The sequence below is a fragment of the Chiloscyllium plagiosum genome, unplaced genomic scaffold, assembly GCF_037043375.1.
Source record: "Chiloscyllium plagiosum isolate Xiang-an unplaced genomic scaffold, Cpla_swu_hap1 HiC_scaffold_26, whole genome shotgun sequence".
NCBI classification, from domain to species: domain Eukaryota; kingdom Metazoa; phylum Chordata; class Chondrichthyes; order Orectolobiformes; family Hemiscylliidae; genus Chiloscyllium; species Chiloscyllium plagiosum.
Window position 1 is genome coordinate 37,047,117 of NW_028270164.1, and position 19,977 is coordinate 37,067,093.

At 39.9% G+C, this 19,977-nt stretch overlaps 1 protein-coding gene across 3 annotated transcripts in view; it reads left to right on the forward strand.

The window, feature by feature from the left end:
- The window catches only part of LOC122563237 (neuron navigator 1), a 653,551-nt gene that overhangs the window by 173,066 nt on the left and 460,508 nt on the right, over positions 1-19,977 (forward strand). For all 3 annotated transcript variants that reach the window (XM_087973627.1, XM_087973629.1, XM_087973628.1), the window contains one exon: positions 10,673-10,812. In XM_087973627.1, the coding sequence (XP_087829753.1) occupies positions 10,673-10,812 (140 nt within the window). The remainder of the gene's footprint in view (positions 1-10,672; positions 10,813-19,977) is intronic.

The window sequence follows — 19,977 nt, forward strand, 5'->3', positions numbered from 1 at the left end:
TGTTGGAGGCTTCCTAGGCGGAAGATGAGGCGCTCTTCCTCCAGGCGTTGTGTTGCCATGGTCTGGTGATGGAGGAGACCAAGGACCTGCATGTCCTTGGCGGAGTGGGAGGGGGAGTTAAAGTGTTCAGTCACGGGGTGGTTGGGTTGGTTGGTGCGGGTGTCCCAGAGGTGTTCTCTGAAACGTTCCACAAGTCGGCGGCCTGTCTTCCCAATGTATAGGAGGCCACATCGGGTGCAGTGGATGCAGTAAATGATGTGTGTGGAGGTGCAGGTGAATTTGTGACGGATATGGAAGGATCCCTTGGAACCTTGGAGGGAAGTGAGGGGGTAGGTGTGGGCGCAAGTTTTGCATTTCTTGCGGTTGCAGGGGAAGATGCCGGGAGTGGAGGTTGGGTTGGTTGGGGGTGTGGATCTGACGAGGGAGTCGTGGAGGGAGTGGTCTCTCTGGAATGCTGATAGGGGTGAGGAGGGAAATATATCCTTGGTGGTGTGGTCTCTTTGGAGGTGGCGGAAATGATGAAGGATGATACGATGTATCTGGAGGTTGGTGGGGTGGTAGGTGAGGACCAGTGGGGTTCTGTCCTGGTGGCGATTGGAGGGGCAGGGTTCAAGGGCGGAGGAGCGGGAAGTGGAGGAGATGCGGTGGAGAGCATCATCAACCACGTCTGAGGGGAAATTGCGGTCTTTGAAGAAGGAGGCCATCTGGGTTGTTCGGTATTGGAATTGGTCTTCCAGGGAGCAGATGCGGCAAAGGCGAAGGAATTGGGAATATGGGATGGCGTTTTTACAGGGGACAGGGTGGGAGGAGACGTATTCTAGGTAGCTGTGGAGTAGATTGTTCACAGGTAAAGGGATGACTGACGAGTGGGAGGCTTTCAAAATATGATATCGAGCATTCAGAGGAATTATGTTCTTGTTAGAGTTAAAGATAAGGCTGGTAATAATTAGGGAACAATGGATAAGTAAAGATATTGAGGTTCTAGTCAATAATAAAAAAAGGATTATATGTTAGATAGAGACAATGGGATCAAATGAATCTTTTGAAGAATAGAAAAAGTGTGACGGCATTCATAAGAGGGAAATCATGAAACAAAGAGGGAATATGCAATAGCCTTGGTAAATAAAGTTAAAGATAATCCAAAGAGATTCTGCAATTACATTAAGAGCAAGGGAACAACTAGAGAGAGAGAGTGGGTCCCTTAAAGATCAATGAGGTTGTCTTTGTGTTGACCTCGGGAGTTGGGAGAGATATTAAATGAATATTTCACATCTGTTTTTACACTGAAGAAAGAAATGGAGGTTAAAGAATGCAGGGAAATAAATGTTGTTGTTTTGAAAACTGTTTGCATCACAGATGAGTACGTGCTGGAAGTCTTAGAAAATGTGAAAATGGATAAGACTCCAGAAGCTGATCATGTGTATCCCAGGACATTGTGAGAAGTTAGGGAGGATCTTGCAAGGCTCTTAGCAGAAATATTTGTAAATCAGTAACCACTGATGAGCTGCCAGAGGTCTGGAGGGTGGCTAATATTGTGCCTTTATTAAAGAAAGACTTTAAGAAGAAGCTTGGAAACTATAGACCTATGAGCCTGACAAAGTAGTGGGTAGGTTGTTGGAGGTGATCCTAAATGAGAGGATTTACATACATTTGGAGAGGCAAGCACTGATTAGGGATAGTCAGCATGGCTTTGTGCAAGAGAAATTGTGACTCACAAACTTGGAGTTTATTTGAGGAACAACCAAAAAGATTGATGAGGGTAGAGCGGAAGATATCTATGTGAACTTTGGTAAAACCTTTGACAAGGTTCCATATGGTAGACTAATTAGTAAAGTAAGATCAAAGGGAATTTGGGGTGAGTTTACGAAATTGGCTTCAGGGTAGGAGACAGAGTGTGATGGTGAACGATTGTTTTTGGACCGGGGTCCTGTTACCAGCAGCGTTCCGCGGGGATCAGTACTGAGTCCACTTTTGTTAGCTATTTATATCAATGATTTGGTTGAGAATATAGGAGACATGGTTACTAAGTTTGTGGATGACACCAAAATTGGTGGTGTAGTAAACAGTGAAGAAGGTTATCTAAGATTACAAAGTGTAGTGGTTATCACGTCTGCTTTACACACAGGAGGTTCTGGTTCGATCCCCAGTGGAGTCATTATGTTTTCAAGTTGGACTGAAAGGTCTGTTTCCATGCTGTACATTTCTATGACTCCAATTGGATCAATGAGGAGTGGCAGATGGAATTTAATTTGGATAAGTGCGAGGTGTTGCATTTCTATAAAACAAACAAGGGCAGGACTTATACAGTTAACGATAAGACCCTGGGTAGTGTTGTAGAACAGAGACACCTAGAGGTTGAGGTACATAATTCTTTGAAATTTGCATCACATGTAGACAGGGTGGTTAAGAAGGTGTTTTGCATGCTCTCCTTCATTGCTCAGATCTTTGAGTATCAGAGTTGGTACGTCATGTTGATGTTATACAGGATGTTGGTGAGGCATTTTTGGAGTACTTTGTGCAATTCTGGTCACCCTGTTATAGGTTACATTATTCAACTGGAGAGCGTTTAGAAAAGGTTTCCAAAGATGTTGCTTGGAATAGAGGGTTTGAGTTATAAAGATAGGCTGGGACTTTTTTTCACTGGAGCGTAGGAGATTGAGGGAGGTTTATAAAATCATGAGGGACGTAAATAAGGTGACTAACAAAGGTCTTTTCCCTAAGGTGGGAAAGTGCAAAACTGGGGGCATATATTTAAAATGACAGGAGAAAGATTTAAAAAGGGCATGACGGGTGACTTTTTTTACACAGAGAATGGTTCATGTATGGAACGAGCTTCAAGAGGAAGTGGTGGGTATGGGTACAGTTGTAACGCTTAAAAGACATTTGGATAAGTATATGAATAGGAAAGGTTTCGAGGGATATGGGCCAAACATAGGTAGGTGGGATAGTTTAGTTTGAGAACATGATTGGCGTGGACTAGATGGGCTGAAAGGCCTGTTTTCATGCTGTACAACTCTGATGTTTTGGGACTCATGTTTTGTTTATTGTTATCCTGGAATGTAGACTTTTCAAACTTTCGGAGGAAATAGTCTAATGCTGTATTGTTTCCATCTGAGAATTTCCAGAGCAGTGAGAGTCACATTTTGCAAATATGATTGCATTGATTGTGATTGTCTGTCAATTAAACCAACTGAATTTCCTGATTTGCCTCCTCTTGTAGATCAGCAATTCATGTGATTATAACAGAGGATCAATCTTTGTTAAGTTGTCTTGGTGGTAGCATCATTGTTTCTGGCTTCAAAGACCCAGAGGAACTTGGGCATGTTACTCACTGACTCTCCCAAAAGATGTGATTTGGAGATGCTGGTGTTGGACTGGGGTGTACAAAGATTATAGTCCAACAGGTTTAATTGGAAGCAAACTAGCTTTTGGAGCGTCGCTCCTTCACCAGGTGGTTGTGGAGGACACAATTGTAAGGCACAGAATTTATAGCAAAAGTTTACAGTGTGATGTAACTGAAATTATACATTGAAAAATACCTTGATTGTCTGTTGAGTCTTTCATCTGTTCGAATACCATGATAGTTTCACTTCTTTCATGTGTAAAGCACAAAACTTTTTTTTAAAAGTTGCATTCTCAGGTTAACTGTTACATTGGTGTTAGCTAGACAATATACTAAAGGTGTTAGCCCCCTGTGTTCTCTGTCTGTGCCATGATGTTTAGATTGATTCTAATCTAAAAAGTGAGATAACAGAGTTTTACATGAATTCATGTAATTTTTGAGCAAAGTACAATGTAACTCTGCAAGTATAAATTCACCTCAGAAATGTATAAGTATATGTGTGTGTGTGTGTGTCTGTCTGTCTGGGTTGGGGTGATTGTGAGTGTATATGTGTGTGTATATGAGTGTAGAGTGTCTTAAGTCTGTGAGGGGGTGCACGTGTGTGTGTGTGTGTTTGTGTGTGTGTGTGTGTGTAGTGCAATGGTGGTCACCTGAAGTGCGACATGAACCCAAGGTCCCAGTTGAGGCCCTCTCTATGGGTATGGAACTTAGCTATCAGCCTCTGCTTGGCCACTTTTCACTGCTGCCTGTCCCGAAGTCCACCTTGGAGGGGGCTAACACCTTCAACATATTGTCTAGCTAACATCAATTGTTACAGTTAACCTGAGAATGCAACTTTTAAGAAAACGTTTTGTGATTGATACATGAAAGAAGTGAAACTATCATCGTATTCAAACAGATGAAAGACTCAACAGACAATCAAGGTATTTTTCAATGTATAATTTCAGTTACATCACACTGTAAACTTTTACTATAAATTCTGTGCCTTACAATTGTGTCCTCCACAACCACCTGATGAAGGAGCGGCGCTCCGAAAGCTAGTGCTTCCAATTAAACCTGTTTGACTATAACCTGGTGTTGTGTGATTTTTAACTTTGTACTCTCAAAAGTTGCTGCTCTTTGTTAAGTCTTCCTAATTGAACAGCGAGTTGATTAAAAAAGTAATTGTTTAACTGGATAATTTTCATTAATCTTGAAGATGTGAACTATACTCAGTGAAATTTCTTTGAGTGGTTAGGGTTGTGCGCAAAGCAATTGTCAGATTACATTTCAATTCAGAAGCTTATTGGAATAGCTATGGACAGGAAGAACAAATCCTAGAAAAAAAACACTTCCTTTAGCACAACTATAAATAGCTTCACAATGCTAGTACTGATACGTTTATGCCTTTGAAAGTCACTGTTGAAATAATTAGATTTAAAACTTGGGACCTGGGGTACAATCTGGGAGACTGAGTTCAAATCAATAGATTTGGAAAGATGAAAAGCACTGTACATCAGAGAAAAATACCTTTTAATGCAAAGCTTTGACATTTTTCTTTAAATATATCCAGAAAATACTGATATTTTTGTAATGATCAATAATTTTCATCTTATAATGTATCTTCTCATCTAGTAGGGTCTGGCAGGAATGTGTTGGAGAGTTGTGATATGTGAGTTGGCATAAAACTCAGACCAGTATGTGCCTGAAATTCTGTCACTCCAACCTTTTATCCTCTGGTATTTAACAGTAGTAGCAGTGGATAGTTAGCTGTTCAAACATCAATGATTTGAGAACAAAGATTATTATAATCAGAATAATTTGGAGATAACTTCAGAGAGATAACTGAATCAAAATCCAAAGTATCTTACTTCATAGGATGATTACTCACCCGTGTTTTCTGAATATGACCAATGAAGTAAACACGTGGACCCTCATTGCCTCTTTACTGAGGAAGGAAGAAGGGCACCACTTTGGCACTTTTTCTGCCATAAAAAAACAAGATAAGAAGCAATGCTTCTTTTTCCCACCAGAACTGAAGAGTTGTGATTTTGACACAGATGAAGTTTTTACAAATTATTAACTTCCATGGATAAAATTTGTTAAAACATGATTTATTAACTGCCAATGAGAGGTAGACAGATTTTGACAAATTCAGAAAGACTGAAGATATTTCCATTGAAGGGTATGCCATGGAATTCAGCAGATTCAAGACTTCAGACATTGTATTCAGAAATTCTCCAATCTCCAGATGAACCTGATGAAGGAGTAGCGCTCAGAAAGCTAGTGCTTCCGATTAAACCTATTGGACTATAACCTGGTGTAGTGTGATTTTTAACTTTCCACACATGCTGCCATCTTAGGTACAAGCACCTAGGCACAAAATCTGAAGAACAAGGTAGAAAGAAAGAAAGAACAACATTGAAAGTTAAACATTGCAGTCACTTTTAGTATAGTGTTTAAAAAAATAAAGTAATAGAGCAAAAAGTTCAAAGATTACAGTCTTCTTTAAGAGCTCAGCCATGCTGGGACCGCATTTCCTACAAGTCCATTCCAGGAGGCCCCACCCTGGGCCTACCATGCCACTGCCAAAGCAACCGCTGCTCTTGTTGATCCTGCAGGAGTATCGATTCGAGCCTAGCATATTGCCGCATTTGACCGATACCACCATCTTGAAGGCTGGTACCGTTGGCACGACCTTGTGTCCTGCGCTGGGCCCACCAACATCAAAGTTACCACACTCCAATGCCATCGCTCGCTGGACCCTCAATGGCTGCCATCACAAGCTCCCTCAGGGCTTGCTCTCTTCTGAGCTGGGCTCCTTCTCCCTGAGGAGCTGACACCTGCCACCGCTGCTGCACATACTCGCGTGGCCAGGCCCACATTTGCCCTGCTGAAGATGCCACAAAAGCTTCCAAAGAGGAAAAAAATGCAGCAAGAAAGACAGCAAAAGCAAAAAGGGAAAAGAAAAGCACTTTAGCGAACAGGCAGAAACAGAGAGCCCTAGTGAGCAGCTTGGACGCAACACGGCGACTCGGCTCCTGCCATCTTAGATTTGCAGTTAAATTTGCAGAGCAGCGCATTCTGCCAGAACATATGTCAGAAGGACTAAAAAAAAAGTTCTGGGTAGCATTCCCTTCCAGCAGGATTCATGGCACAAACAGGGCAATTGGCCTTTTGGCAGAAAGTGGAAAACGTAATGGGCTGACAAAAACATGTGAAAACCAGATGCAGCAAACAATAGAATAGATTAGATTAGATTACCCACAGTGTGGAAACAGGCCCTTCAGCCCAACAAGTCCACACCAACCCTCCGAAGAGTAACCCAACCAGACCCATTCCCCTACCCTATTTTTATCCCTGACTAATGCACCAAACACTGTGGGCAATTTAACATGGCCAGTTCACCTGACCTGCACATCTTTGGATTGTGGGAGGAAACCGAAGCACCCAGATGAAACCCACGCAGGCGCAGGGAGAATGTGCAAACTCCACACAGGCAGTCACCCGAGGCTGGAATCGAACCCAGGTCGCTGGCGCTGTGAGGCAGCAATGTTCACCACTGAGCCAGCGTGCTTCCCATGCTTAATCAAGAAGAATTAGGACAAGTATGCTATTGATGTTTGAAAAGTGAAGAGAATTGTTCACTTACAATAAAGGTGTGAATGTAGGGAAATGCTCAGACAGTAGTCAGTCAGTATTTCAGGTACAATTCAGAGTGCCACTTTGCCTTGATCAATCCTAAAAGATAAATACAGGATTCAAAACTGAACACAATTTGGGAGATTCAGAAGATGATGATGATGATGGAGAAATGAATCAAGGAGATGACATTATTTTGGCCACAAAAACATTCAGGTCAATGATGAATATGTTCAAGTCAGAACAAGTCAGTTGATGCTATATACAGTGTAGAATAGACTGGTTGAAATGCTACCTAGACTCTGAATAATCAGATTCAGAACAAAGTTAAGGAATTTGAAAGTTCTCCCACTTTCAGATTTGGGGATGATAGCAACTCAAATCTTTCAAAAGAGTGGTCATTCCTTGTAAAATATTTGAATCAATCATTTTATTGGCACGGATATAGCATTTAGTGAAATACAGTTGTTATTAAGTGGGCCATTAAAGAAAAAAAGCAGAGATGAAATAAGTATGGAAGACAATAAAGCTATTGTGTTTGAAAAATCTGTGATTCGCAATTTGTGTAATAGTAACTCTATTGTACTGCTTTAATGGAACATAAACTGCACACTCGTAAAATTGAAGAAACATTATTGACATCATCCTGCAGAAATTTAGGAAACAAAAGTTGATCATGTTAAATCCAAGGCAAGTAAAGGATGCAGGAATATAAGTTAAAGAACGATAGCCATAGGGCTACTCTCTCATCAGAGAGAGATAATTGGTGATGGTTCAACCTGTGAGACACCACATCTCAGGCGAGGGCAGGGCATGAGAAGGAGAGTCCTTTGTACAAACTTTGAACAGTACATGAATTAAACTTATGTTGTTGGCAAAACGTTGCATCACAAACTAGCCATCCAGCCAACTGTGCTAACCATTTTTAGTGATATTTCTTACGTAAACATTGATGTTAGGTTCTGAAGTGCGGGAGAGTTTATGCATTTTTTTTGGAACAGTGAGGTGAGTGTCCTTCAGCTTGGGGAGCTAAAAGATCAGATGAATAGTTAAGAAGTTCCTTAACGACAGAAATTCTTGCTCTTGTTGATGCAGTAGGTATGGAATTTTCCTCAGTAGAATGTTGGAAGTAATTGCAAAAAGGGTTTCAGTCCAAGTATCCTTTGTGCGCCACATTAATAATATGTCACTATGGGCTATCGTACTACCAACAATATGCATGAAGACAAAAGAACACTGAGTATCAATATTGCAGTTTTAAACATTTGCTGGAGAATAGTGAAATTTCAAAATTGAGATGCGTGCATAGTAGCAGTCAACATACTGATTGCTTTATAAAGAAAGAAGCGAGCTCTGAGAATCCATTTCAAATACCAGAAAAAGGATATTTGAAACTCTAATATCCATTTAAGCAAGTTGGAATGTAAGATATTGTCATTTTGCATAAAATGCCATCACTTTGTATTAATCATTGAGCTGAATGCTTTTGTGGCCAAAATAATGTCATCTCTTTGATTCATAAATCCATCATCTTCTTCTGAATATTATAATATATAAGTTGTTTATTATGAAAATAGGCAAGGGGAACCTGTTACCTTCTAGTAGGATCTAACAGGAATACCTGACACAAAATGGAACGAAGAGATTGGTGATTTTTACATGTTAGTTAGGGGGTAATTGTCGAGAATAAGTGATCAGTGTGTTTTGCAATGTGAGAGTTGGAAAGCAATTCTGATTAGAAAAGTATATGAATTTTCTGAGAGTGGCAATCCGACGCAGATTGCCACTCACCGTCTTCTAAAAAACATGAGTTTTGCGTTTTTGACAGGAGATTCTGATCAAGGATCCTTTGAAAATACATAGCCATCCATTCTGACAGGCTCACCATAGCATAGAACAGTTGAGGCACAGCAAGAAACTTAACCTTTTGGTTAGCATTGTGCTCTGATGTTTAAAGGTCCAGCTTCACATTTTGGCAGCTGCAGTGAAATGGCCAATACGCAAGGTAAGTCTGAGGTATGGATGCTGGGGCTGTAGGTTGCCAAGTGGATGGGGGTAGGATGCCAAGTGGCACAGTGCCACAGTGCAAAGTGGTAAGGGAGCCAGGTAAATGATGGAATGTTTAGGATAGGCCTCAGTTGGTTGGAGAAAATGGTCGGGGGCGGGCGTCAAGTCCCAGATAATGTGCAGCAGAGTCAGATACAGTGATCAGACAAAGGGAGAGTTTAGATCCCTTAGTTGGGGAAATTGAGGGGCAAGGTGGTTTGTGTCAGATCCCCTGCGGGATGAGGGCATATGTTATTGGATCTCAGAGGGAGCGGGTATCTGTTGAGTTGAGAGGTGGTTAGGTCTGGCTGTTGGGCGAGTGGATCAAGTCCAGAGTTGAAGAAGTGTTGGTGGTACAATTGGTGGCCGGGGGCTTGGGTGAAGTGAAGAGAAGACAACGAGTTGTAAACTGGGAATGAATGGGTGAGTTGTCATTATCGTGCCAAATTGGTGTCAGAGGAAGGAGTTTGTTGGGTCATGCTGTGCCATTTAAGGTATCTGGGAAGGTGCACTGATGTGTGTGAGGTAAGTTGAGATGTCACTTGAATACTTACTCTGGATTTAGACTAGGTATTTAATAGTCTGACTTTTCCTCAAAAACTGCTTACTTAACTGAATCAGAATCCTCTGAATTCTCTAATTTTAATGGCTACATTCAGAAGGTTCCAGTATAGGGTAATTGCTCAACAAAATCTTCAGTTTAAATCCCAAGCAATTCCCTCAGACTCTGCTACAGTGTGGATCTTGAAAAATCCCATGCCCAATTCCAATCTGTGCTTCAGAATTGAATAGCTGGCCATTGGAAAATCTGGGCCTATGTGGCTGAAATCTGCCTGACCAACTTCTACTCTCTGGATCTCTCAACCAGCTTGAAAGAACTGAGAGTACATAAGAAGAGTTTCAGTGGTATGAGGAAATCCAAACTAAGTGATATTGAAGAATAATTAAAGGTGCTGTAAATACCTGTAAAATACATTATATATTTGATGCTGAGGCTCAACTAATTAGTTAGAAGAAAATGGAACAATATTCTTCAGAGTAATTTTAATTTTGATTGCTCAATCCTTCTCGTATTTATGTGTAATATTCTTTGCTCATAAGTGATTCAACAGTCAATCATTCCGACATTTTTTGGTGAACCGACCAGAAGAGAAATTACTGGTTCTGAGTATCAGTCTCAGTCCTTGTGGCATTATTTCCATTGATTAGTTCAAGCTACTGTCCAACCAAGGGATTAAGACTCTGTGCTCAGCAATGTCTGGGCTTTAGTTGTTATTTAGAAGTGGATGGTGTGTGGTTAATATTAAAATTGGGTTGGGCATTTGTCAATCCCCAGCAGATATAAACCCACCTTCATATTTATTATTAAGCTGGCAGCTGAACTAATGGTCATGAACTGCAACTTTTAATCTAAAATAAAACCGTTCTATAACGCTGCAGACATATCATCTTTCTCTCTGAAGAGTGATGAGGTAATTTCTTTACTTTAGTCTCAGTATGTGGATCAGCATAATTGAACTTTTTTTCTCCCCTCCCTTCAGATTCCAGTGCTGTTTCCATTTGTGGTTAAACCCAGATAGTCTCATTGCTCTTTTGCAAGACGTTATTCTCTTGTGAATCTGCTTTACATTTACAGTCAAGACACTATGTTTTTTCCTTTAGGATTCCTGGCCCCACTGCAAGGGCAGCAACGGCAACCAGCAGTAATACGAAGGCTCTTGCAACTATGAACAGGCAAAGTCAAAGTAGTAACAGTTTGAACAAGCACAACCCCCCATCGTGTAAATCTGGGAGCCAGAAAGGTAAGGATTAAATGTGTACTGGTGGATTTTCAAAGTTAGAAATTTGAATGGTGGTGGAACATATTCAATTACTGTACTAAGCAACAAAGTTTTCAGCTTCTCATATTATGTATTAACTTGATATCATTAGGATTCTTCAACTTCACAATAGTGTTAGTTATCGGAATGTCAATTTGATATTGAATAGGGAGCAAGGCACATACATACTTGAATACACATACTGAATTGTAGCTTGCAAATCTTCAATTATTGATCAAACTGAAAGTGAGAACAGGTGACAAGCTACCCAGTTCTTTATATTGAAATAAAAATATGATAAAATAACATAAGGATGGTTGAAACTTTAATCTTAACAATTTTGAAATATTTCCACACTGGCTTTCTGCAGTTGTCTGTAGCAAGGGTAAAATTTTCAAATGCTATCAATCATTCTTACAATGTCAGATCAATAGTTCAACAATGGGTCATGAAGACCTCTATAGCATTACTGTTTAGAGTGTTTGTTATGTATTTGCATCCACATCAGTGTTCAACTTTAAGTAATAGAATAATAAAACATACACAGTTTTAATGATTTTGTGTTATAGTCAAACAGTTTTATGTTAAATGTGAAGGTAGAGCATTTAATTTAACTCTGATGTTCTTATGATGTAAAGGTTCCAATCTAGTTGTTGATTAAATCCATTTGTAGATAAAATTGATTTGAATCAGATGTGTAAAATTGTAACTTTAAGCCCCAAGAATAAACATGGTTCATGGGTTGAGTCTTGACGTATTTCATAAGGCAGGGAAAAGCAAAACCCTTCATCTGAAATAAATGCCTTTTCTTAACATAAAGGTAGAACTTTACAGAATAGCAGTTATGGTACATTTACGCTGTAGATTCTGAGATTGCTTTTAGCTTAACTAAGGATGATCTGGATTGAATAAGATGTCAGAGGATTATATCTACAGCTGCCTCATTCAGTTCATGTGTTCACCAGTATTAAATTACCAGCCCAAGGCATGCACTAAAATACCCAATCTGGTTACAAATGCAGACTTCCTGATATTTTCAGTACTCCAAATTTACATTTCCCATTTCATAGTTGAAGTCCAATGGCAGACATTTTTGTTTTATGTTTTGGTATAAAAATAATTCTGCAACGAACATACTAATCAATCAAAAAATTGTACCAAATTCAGATTTACACTGGCAATACGAGCTTCCAATTTACAACTTGCATCAATGTTGCTGGTATTCAAAGCATGTTAATTCTCTGTTGAATTATTCAAGTTGTAGATAAACAGTAAAATAAAACTGCTTAATTTCTCGATTCTTGAAACCAAATCCGAATAAAGTGCAAATTTTATTTAAGCTGCAAAGTAAAATATTGGCAACAAAGTGCAGACATGGAAAGCTAGCCAACAAACGTTAACACATGCCTTGGGTATTAGTTTTTATTGTTTGTTCATAGGATGTGAAGCTCACTAGCAAGGCCAAAGCTTATTTGTTAATCCCTTATTTGTCTCATCTATTTGATGATGAACCACTTTCTTGAACTGCTACAATGCATGTGCTGTGGATGCATGCAGAGTGCTGTTAGGAAGGGAATTTCAGGACATTGACCAAATGAAAGTGAGGGAATGACAATATAGTTCCAAGACAGGATGGTGTTTGTTTTGGAGGGGACATTTGAAGAATGACTCAGCCACGTGTTATATGTCTTTCCTGACTTACGTTTTCATAGAAGTCAGTTTAAATTTATAACCGGCAGATAATACTATGTTTTTCACTTTCTCATAATGTGTGAAAATCAAAATGTTCCCTAGTCTATAAAAGACAAATGTACAACTCCTTTTAACATATATAAATTTGTAATTTTAACTGGAAATGTTGTCAGAAACCTCTACAACTACAATCAAAGATAGCATAAAGTACAAATGAATAGACTTGATGAACATATATTTCATAAAGTTGTGTGTTAACATATATTCTTGATAACAAAAGCCTTCCTTCAAATCTATACTTAAATCATTAATGTTACATGAAAATTCAATTACAATAGAATAATGCCTGATACAAGCATAACAATGTTCTCGCATTATGACCAGATGTTTGCCATTAACCATTTTCCCTTCAAATACAAACACAAATTGCAAAGTGCCAAAATAAGTACGGAAGCAATTAAGCTTTTTTTTTAATCGCCCCAAGGTTTTTGTGTACAGGAAAATCATCAAGGAAATATTAGAAATCATGTCCTGTGTAAGCAATAAGTTATTAACTGTACAATATTCTTTTCTGCTTTCAAATTTATTTCTCTCAGAATTTTCTTTGTCTTGTGAAGTTTTCTTCTCTGGTAGCACACCTGTCTCTTGAGGCAAAGAGCTGTGGATTTAAACCCTGTTCCAGAGACTTGAGGGCAAAATGTGAGGCTGACACTCCAGAGCTCTGAGGGAGTTTATTGTCAGGGATACTGCTTTTCACAGGTGATGTCAAACCCAAGACCCCTGTCTGCCCCATGCATGAGCATAAAATATCCCATGGCACCATTTTGAAGGGGTGCAGGGAATCATTGCTGGTATTTTGGTCAATATTTATTCCAGAGTTAATATTTATATGACACATTATCTGATAATTATTTCATTGTTGATTCTGTGACCAGTTGTGTGCAAACTGGCTACAGAGATTCTTACTCTACATTGATAATTACAATCTCAAAGTATTTAATTGACTGTGAAATGCTTTGAGACATCCTGAGGTGGTGAATGCAAATTGTTTTTATTCTCATGCAAACTCAACTATAACGTCAACTCTCCATCCCCTATAAGTACATTAATTTTGTCCTATTTATTTTTTCATGCTGTCTCTGTGGTTCTCTGTTGTAGGGTAGCTTTCTAGCTCTTCTTTTTTTCTGTACCATATTTAGTGTCCAAATGTCTCCTTGCTGTTTTTGACCAGATACTACTTAGTAGTGTTTTGCTCATTCATCTAGTCTCTCAATGTTGCTTTGTAATTTTCTTCCATTTAAACAATTCAGATTAGCAAGACACCACCAACCTTTGCCTTTTTTTTATTGCCTGGCTTGAGTCAGTGCTTAGTTTGCTCCTTAGACTGTAGCACCTTGTTAAGAGGTGACTTCTTTTGTTACAATCAGTATAGAGTTGGTGGAAGGCTGACCACTTCTATATTCACTGATGTGACATTCTGAAACCATGCCTTTAACAAACTGTGGGTGATGGTGAAGCCTGGTGGGCCCAGTAGAGGTGTGTGGTGGCAAAGGCGGCTGGCAAGCATAGGTGGGCCTTAGCCCAGCGTGGTTAAAAACATGCCGGTGGGTCTTCGCCCAGCGTGGTTAAAAACATGGCCGGTGCAAGGAGCAAGCTCTCTTTGGGAAAGTCCATCTTAGAGTGTTGGCTAATCCATGGCTTAAGAATGGACTGTAATGTTTGACTTTTTAACTTTATTTCTTTATGTTTCCACTTTTATACTAATAAGACTGTAGTGCTGAACTTTTTAACTTATTTCTTTATTTTTCTACTGCTGTAACTAAGATTTCAAGATGAGGTACTGTGCACCTCAGATAACATTGTGTGGGGGGACGTTGTACACTTTTCACTGTACTCTTTTGCTTGAGTACATGTGACAATAAAACCTAAATCTAAAAATTAAATCTGAAGTACTTGAGTTTTCGATTGCTGAAAAATTGTCTTTGATGTTGACAACCTATATTGTTTTAATTGGAGGCTGATCTCTTTTGCTCAGATGGTTTACTATGCTTTAAATAGACAAGAAGCTGTGTGGAATGTTCTACGTTAAGGAGAATATTTGTTGTAGAATGGTTGAGGTGAAGATAAAGTCAAGAACCGGTTTTAGGCCTAGACCTCAGAGTAGCGCCACTTATTAGGGAAGAGTACTAAATACTGCTAAACATGGTCATCAATGTCCTCTTAAATACAGGCACCACAAGCATCGAGCTCTGATCACTTGCCATCATGTTTTGTTTGGTTGGTCATATAATTTAGATGACAGAAGCTATGATCCAGAAACAGATCTTCTTCTCCATGATTAATCAGAGCAGATGCCCCAGTGGAGGATGGAGAGCATGTTTCAAGGCTGGTTTGAAGGCCCACATGAAGAAATGGAATATTGATGTCAAGTCTTTGGCCACCATCACCTTGGACTGAGCCAGGAGGTGGTAGACTGAGGTAGTCCCCTAGCAATTCTATACTAAGCAACAAAATGAAGAGTGAAAGTGAAAGCGGCAAAATAAAGAATAAGCCGTGGCTAAGAATACCTGACTACACAATTAGATTAGAACAATGCCCTGCGTGTCATAAAGTCTGCAGTTCCTGAGTTCACCTCATCAGCCATCTTCAGACTCGTGGAAGGCAATCATCCTCATTAATGAATGATTGCCAATAATAATAATAGACCATAGCCTTTGTGAAGCTATGTTAACACGTTGAACATTATGTTAGAAGTTCTGCAAAGTCAAGAACCAAGTCTTAAAACAGTAGTCTGTTGTGAAAGAAACTGTAATTTTGTTGTTTTTAAAACAGCTCCACGGTAGAATGGAGTGCTACCACACAGCAGGTGGGATTGGTCTTTGCAAGTCATCTGAAACATGTTCTTGGCAAATTAACAGCCCCTTTTGAATTGTGCTTGGTTTCCTTTTCCATTGAAGTCACCAGTTTATAAGAGACTGTTTAGTTAAATTATCAATGTTTCTCTTGTTACTTGAAAACAATAGTAAAGAAAACTATGGCTCTGTACTGCTGATTATCACATATTTATTTATAGAGTGAGTTTAAATAAATTTGTAAACTGATTTAGATGTTCATAAAGAACCATTTTTCATTACATTATCCAGTAATATTATTATATTATTATATTGTTTTCTGCTTTTGAGACCATTTAAATCTGAAGCAATTTGGCTTCTGAAATAACTTTAGAGAAGTCTGTATTCCATCACCAAGTTACCCTTTATTTACACATGGAGAGTCCTTGACACTGATCCATCTCCTTCAGAGCCAGTTCTGAATGACCAGGATGTCTGACACTCTTGTTCTTATCTGTCAGCCAGGGCTCCCTGATTAGACCCGATTAACAGCCCCAATCAGGGAACTCATATTCTGAAGTTCACCTGGCAATCACTGCAGCTTCAACTGGCCAAATTGCATACATATGTTTCCTTTGGTTTTCTTAGTAATTTAACTTAACTGTTTAATTTTGTGGCTCGCAGAACAGTAAATATTTAAACAAATCTATAGTTAATCTCAAGACTGTATTTGCAAATTTTAAATCAATCAGTTTTCAGCTCAGGATGCCCAGTCTATGAATGACAATTGGTGTTGGGACTAAGTTCATAAAATCAACTTGTGCGAACTTAATAATAGTTTTCTTGACTGCATACCGGTGTAGAAAAAGCTATTGAGACTACAGTCAGTTATAGAGTCATAGAGATGTACAGCATGGAAACCGACCCTTCGGTCCAACTTGTTCATGCTGACCAGATATCCCAACCCAATCTACTCCACCTGCCAGCACCCGGTCCATATCCCACCAAACCCTTCCTATTCATATACCCATCCAAATGCCTCTTAAATGTTGCAATTGTACCAGCCTCCACCACTTCCCCTGGCAGCTCATTCCATACATGTACCACCCTCTGCGTGAAAAAGGTGCCCCTTAGGTATCTTTTATATCTTTCCCCTCTTACCCTAAACCTATGCCCTCTAGTTCTGGACTCCCCGATCCCAGGGAAAAGACTTTGTCTATTAATCCTATCCATGCCCCTCATAATTTTGTAAACCTCTATAAGATCACTCCTCAGCCTCCAACGCTCCAGGGAAAACAGCCCCAGCCTTTTCAGCCTCTCCCTGTAGCTCAAATTCTCCATCCCTGGCAACATCCTTGTAAATCTTTTCTGAACCCTTTCAAGTTTCACAACATCTTTCCGATAGGAAGGAGACCAGAATTGCACGCAATATTCCAACAGTGGCCTAACCGATGTCCTGTACACGCGCAACATGACCTCCCAACTCCTGTACTCAATAATCTGACCAATAAAGGAAAGCATACCAAACGCCTTCTTCACTATCCTATCTATTTGCGACTCCACTTTCAAGGAGCTATGAGTCTGCACTCCAAGGTCTCTTTGTTCAGCAACACTCCCTAGGACCTTACCATTAAGTGTATAAGTCCTGCTAAGATTTGCTTTCCCAAAATGCAGCACCTCGCATTTATCTGAATTAAACTCGATTTGCCATTTCTCAGCCCATTGGCCCATCTGGTCCAGATCCTGTTGTAATCTGTGGTAACCCTCTTTGCTGTCCACTACATGTCCAATTTTGGTGTCATCTGCAAACTTACTGACTGTACCTCTTATGCTCGCATCCAAATCATTTATGTAAATGCCAAAATGGAGAGGGCCCAGCACCGATCCTTGTGGCACTCCACTGGTCACAGGCCTCCAGTCTGAAAAACAACCCTCCACCAACACCCTCTGTCTTCTACCTTTTGAGCCAGTTCTGTATCCACATGGCTAATTCTCCCTGTATTCCATGAGATCTAACCTTGCTCATCAGTCTCCCATGGGGAACCTTGTCAAACGCCTTACTGAAGGCCATATAGATCACATCTACTGCTCTGCCCTCATCAATCCTCTTTTTTACTTCTTCAAACAACTCAATCAAGTTTGTGAGACATGATTTCCCACGCACAAAGCCATGTTGACTATCCCTAATCAGTCCTTGCCTTTCCAAATACATGTGCATCCTGTCCCTCAGGGTTCCCTTCAACAACTTGCCCACCACCGAGATCAGGCTCACCGATCTATAGTTCCCTGGCTTGCCTTTACCGCCCTTCTTAAACAGTGGCACCACGTTTGCCAACCTCCAGTCTTCTGGCATCTCACCTGTGACTATCAATGATACAAATATCTCAGCAAGAGGCCTAGCAATCACTTCTCTAGCTTCCCACAGAGCTCTCGAGTACACCTGATCAGGTCCTGGGGATTTATCCACCTTTACCCATTTCAAGACATCCAGCACTTCCTCCTCTGTAATCTGGACATTTTGCAAGATGTCACCATCTATTTCCCTACAGTCTGTATCTTCCATATCCTTTTCTACAGTAAATATACATTTAGTATCTCCCCCATTTTCTGCGGCTGCACACAAAGGCTGCCTTGCTGATCTTTGAGGGGCCCTATTCTCTCCCTAGTTACCCTTTTGTCCTTAATATATTTGTAAAAACCCTTTGGATTCTCCTTAATTCTATTTGCCAAAGCTATCTCATATCCCCTTTTTGCCCTCCTGATTTCCCTCTTAAGAATACTCCTACTTCCTTTATACTCTTCTAAGGATTCACTCGATCTACCCTGTCTATACATGACATATGCTTCCTTCTTTTTCTTAGTCAAACCCTCAATTTCTTTAGTCATCCAGCATTCCCTATACCTACCAGCCTTTCCTTTCACCCTGACAGGAATATACTTTCTCTGGATTCTTGTTATCGCATTTTTGAAGGCTTCCCATTTTTCAGCCATCCCTTTATCTGCGAACATCTGTCTTCAATCAGCTTTCGAAAGTTCTTGCCTAATACCGTCAAAATTGGCCTTTCTCCAATTTAGAACTTCAACTTTTAGATCTGGTCTATCCTTTTCCATCACGATTTTAAAACGAATAGAATTATAATCGCTGGCCCCAAAGTGCTCCCCCATTGACACCTCAGTCACCTGCCCTGCCTTATTTCCCAAGAGTAGGTCAAGTTTTGCACCTTCTCTAGTAGGTACGTCCACATACTGAATCAGAAAATTGTCTTGTACGCACTTAACAAATTCCTCTCCATCTAAACCTTGAACACTATGGCAGTCCCTGTCGATGTTTGGAAAGTTAAAATCCCCTACTATAACTACCCTATTATTCTTACAGACAGCTGAGATCTCCTTACAAGTTTGTTTCTCAATTTCACTCTGACTATTGCGGGGTCAATAATACAATCCCAATAATGTGATCTTCTCATTTCTCAGTTCCACCCAAATAACTTCCCTGGATGTATTCCCGGGAATATCCTCCCTAAGCACAGTTGTAATGCTATCCCTTATCAAAAATGCCACTCCCCCTCCTCTCTTGCCTCCCTTTCTATCCTTCCTGTAGCATTTGTATCCTGGAACATTAAGCTGCTAGTCCTGCCCATTTCTGAGCCATCTTTCTGTATCTTCTAGAACACGATGGTTGTGTTCTTGTGCAACCCTGCATTATAGAAAAATTACACTTTGTCAACACTTTAAGCGTTGTTTCTAATGTAATCATGTTACAGACAACACACATTTAAAAATTTCACATTTTAGAAAGTGTCCCCTAATTCGTCAAATGCATTACAGCAAATTCTCGGTAACGAAACACACATTATAGCAGAACAACCTGTAACAGGCAGTTTCGAACTGAACGGGTAAACTGGCAATATGAGAGAGTCTCTACCCATCAAGATATCAAGGACTGACCCTGGGAGACGCTAGCCAGACTTTCTAGTGAGCTGTTAGAGTTCAGTATTTGTTACTAATTCTTCATGAGAATGTTCATCGAGATTAAGCCTATGTTCTGGCCAAGATGTTACGTTGATATCCTTTCCCACACGATATCAGTAACCTAGACCACTGCCAACAAGAAGGATTGCATTTATGGTGTTGCATTCCAAGCAGTGCAGGAGGAGAGATAATAAAACATGGCAGTGGGTGTGTGTAGAGTGAGATTCCTTCTGCAACAGATTGCTGATTAGTTTGTGCAAATGTGACCAATTGTGGATGCTGGAAATCAGCATCTCTAATTTGCTCCTGGGCAGGTGAACAGCTTTGTTGTTTATAATAGAAGGAGAGAAATCTCTGGACTGCTGAACGAGCAGACTTTGTCTTTCTCTTGCTATTTCTCTGCAGTAAAAGTAAATATTATTTTCTCACTCTCTCTCCCTTTTTTTTTCACACGCACACACACTCTCTCTCTCTCTCTCTCTCTCTCTCTCTCTCTCTCTCTCCTGTGTGTGCCCAGTGGTCCGCATCTGTCTATTATAACAACAGATGTTACTAATAGAGTTATATGATAGTTTAGACTTCTTTTTACCTGTGGCTATAAATTATTTGTTTGTAATAAATAGTTATTGTGAAGTATAGTGACATGATCAGT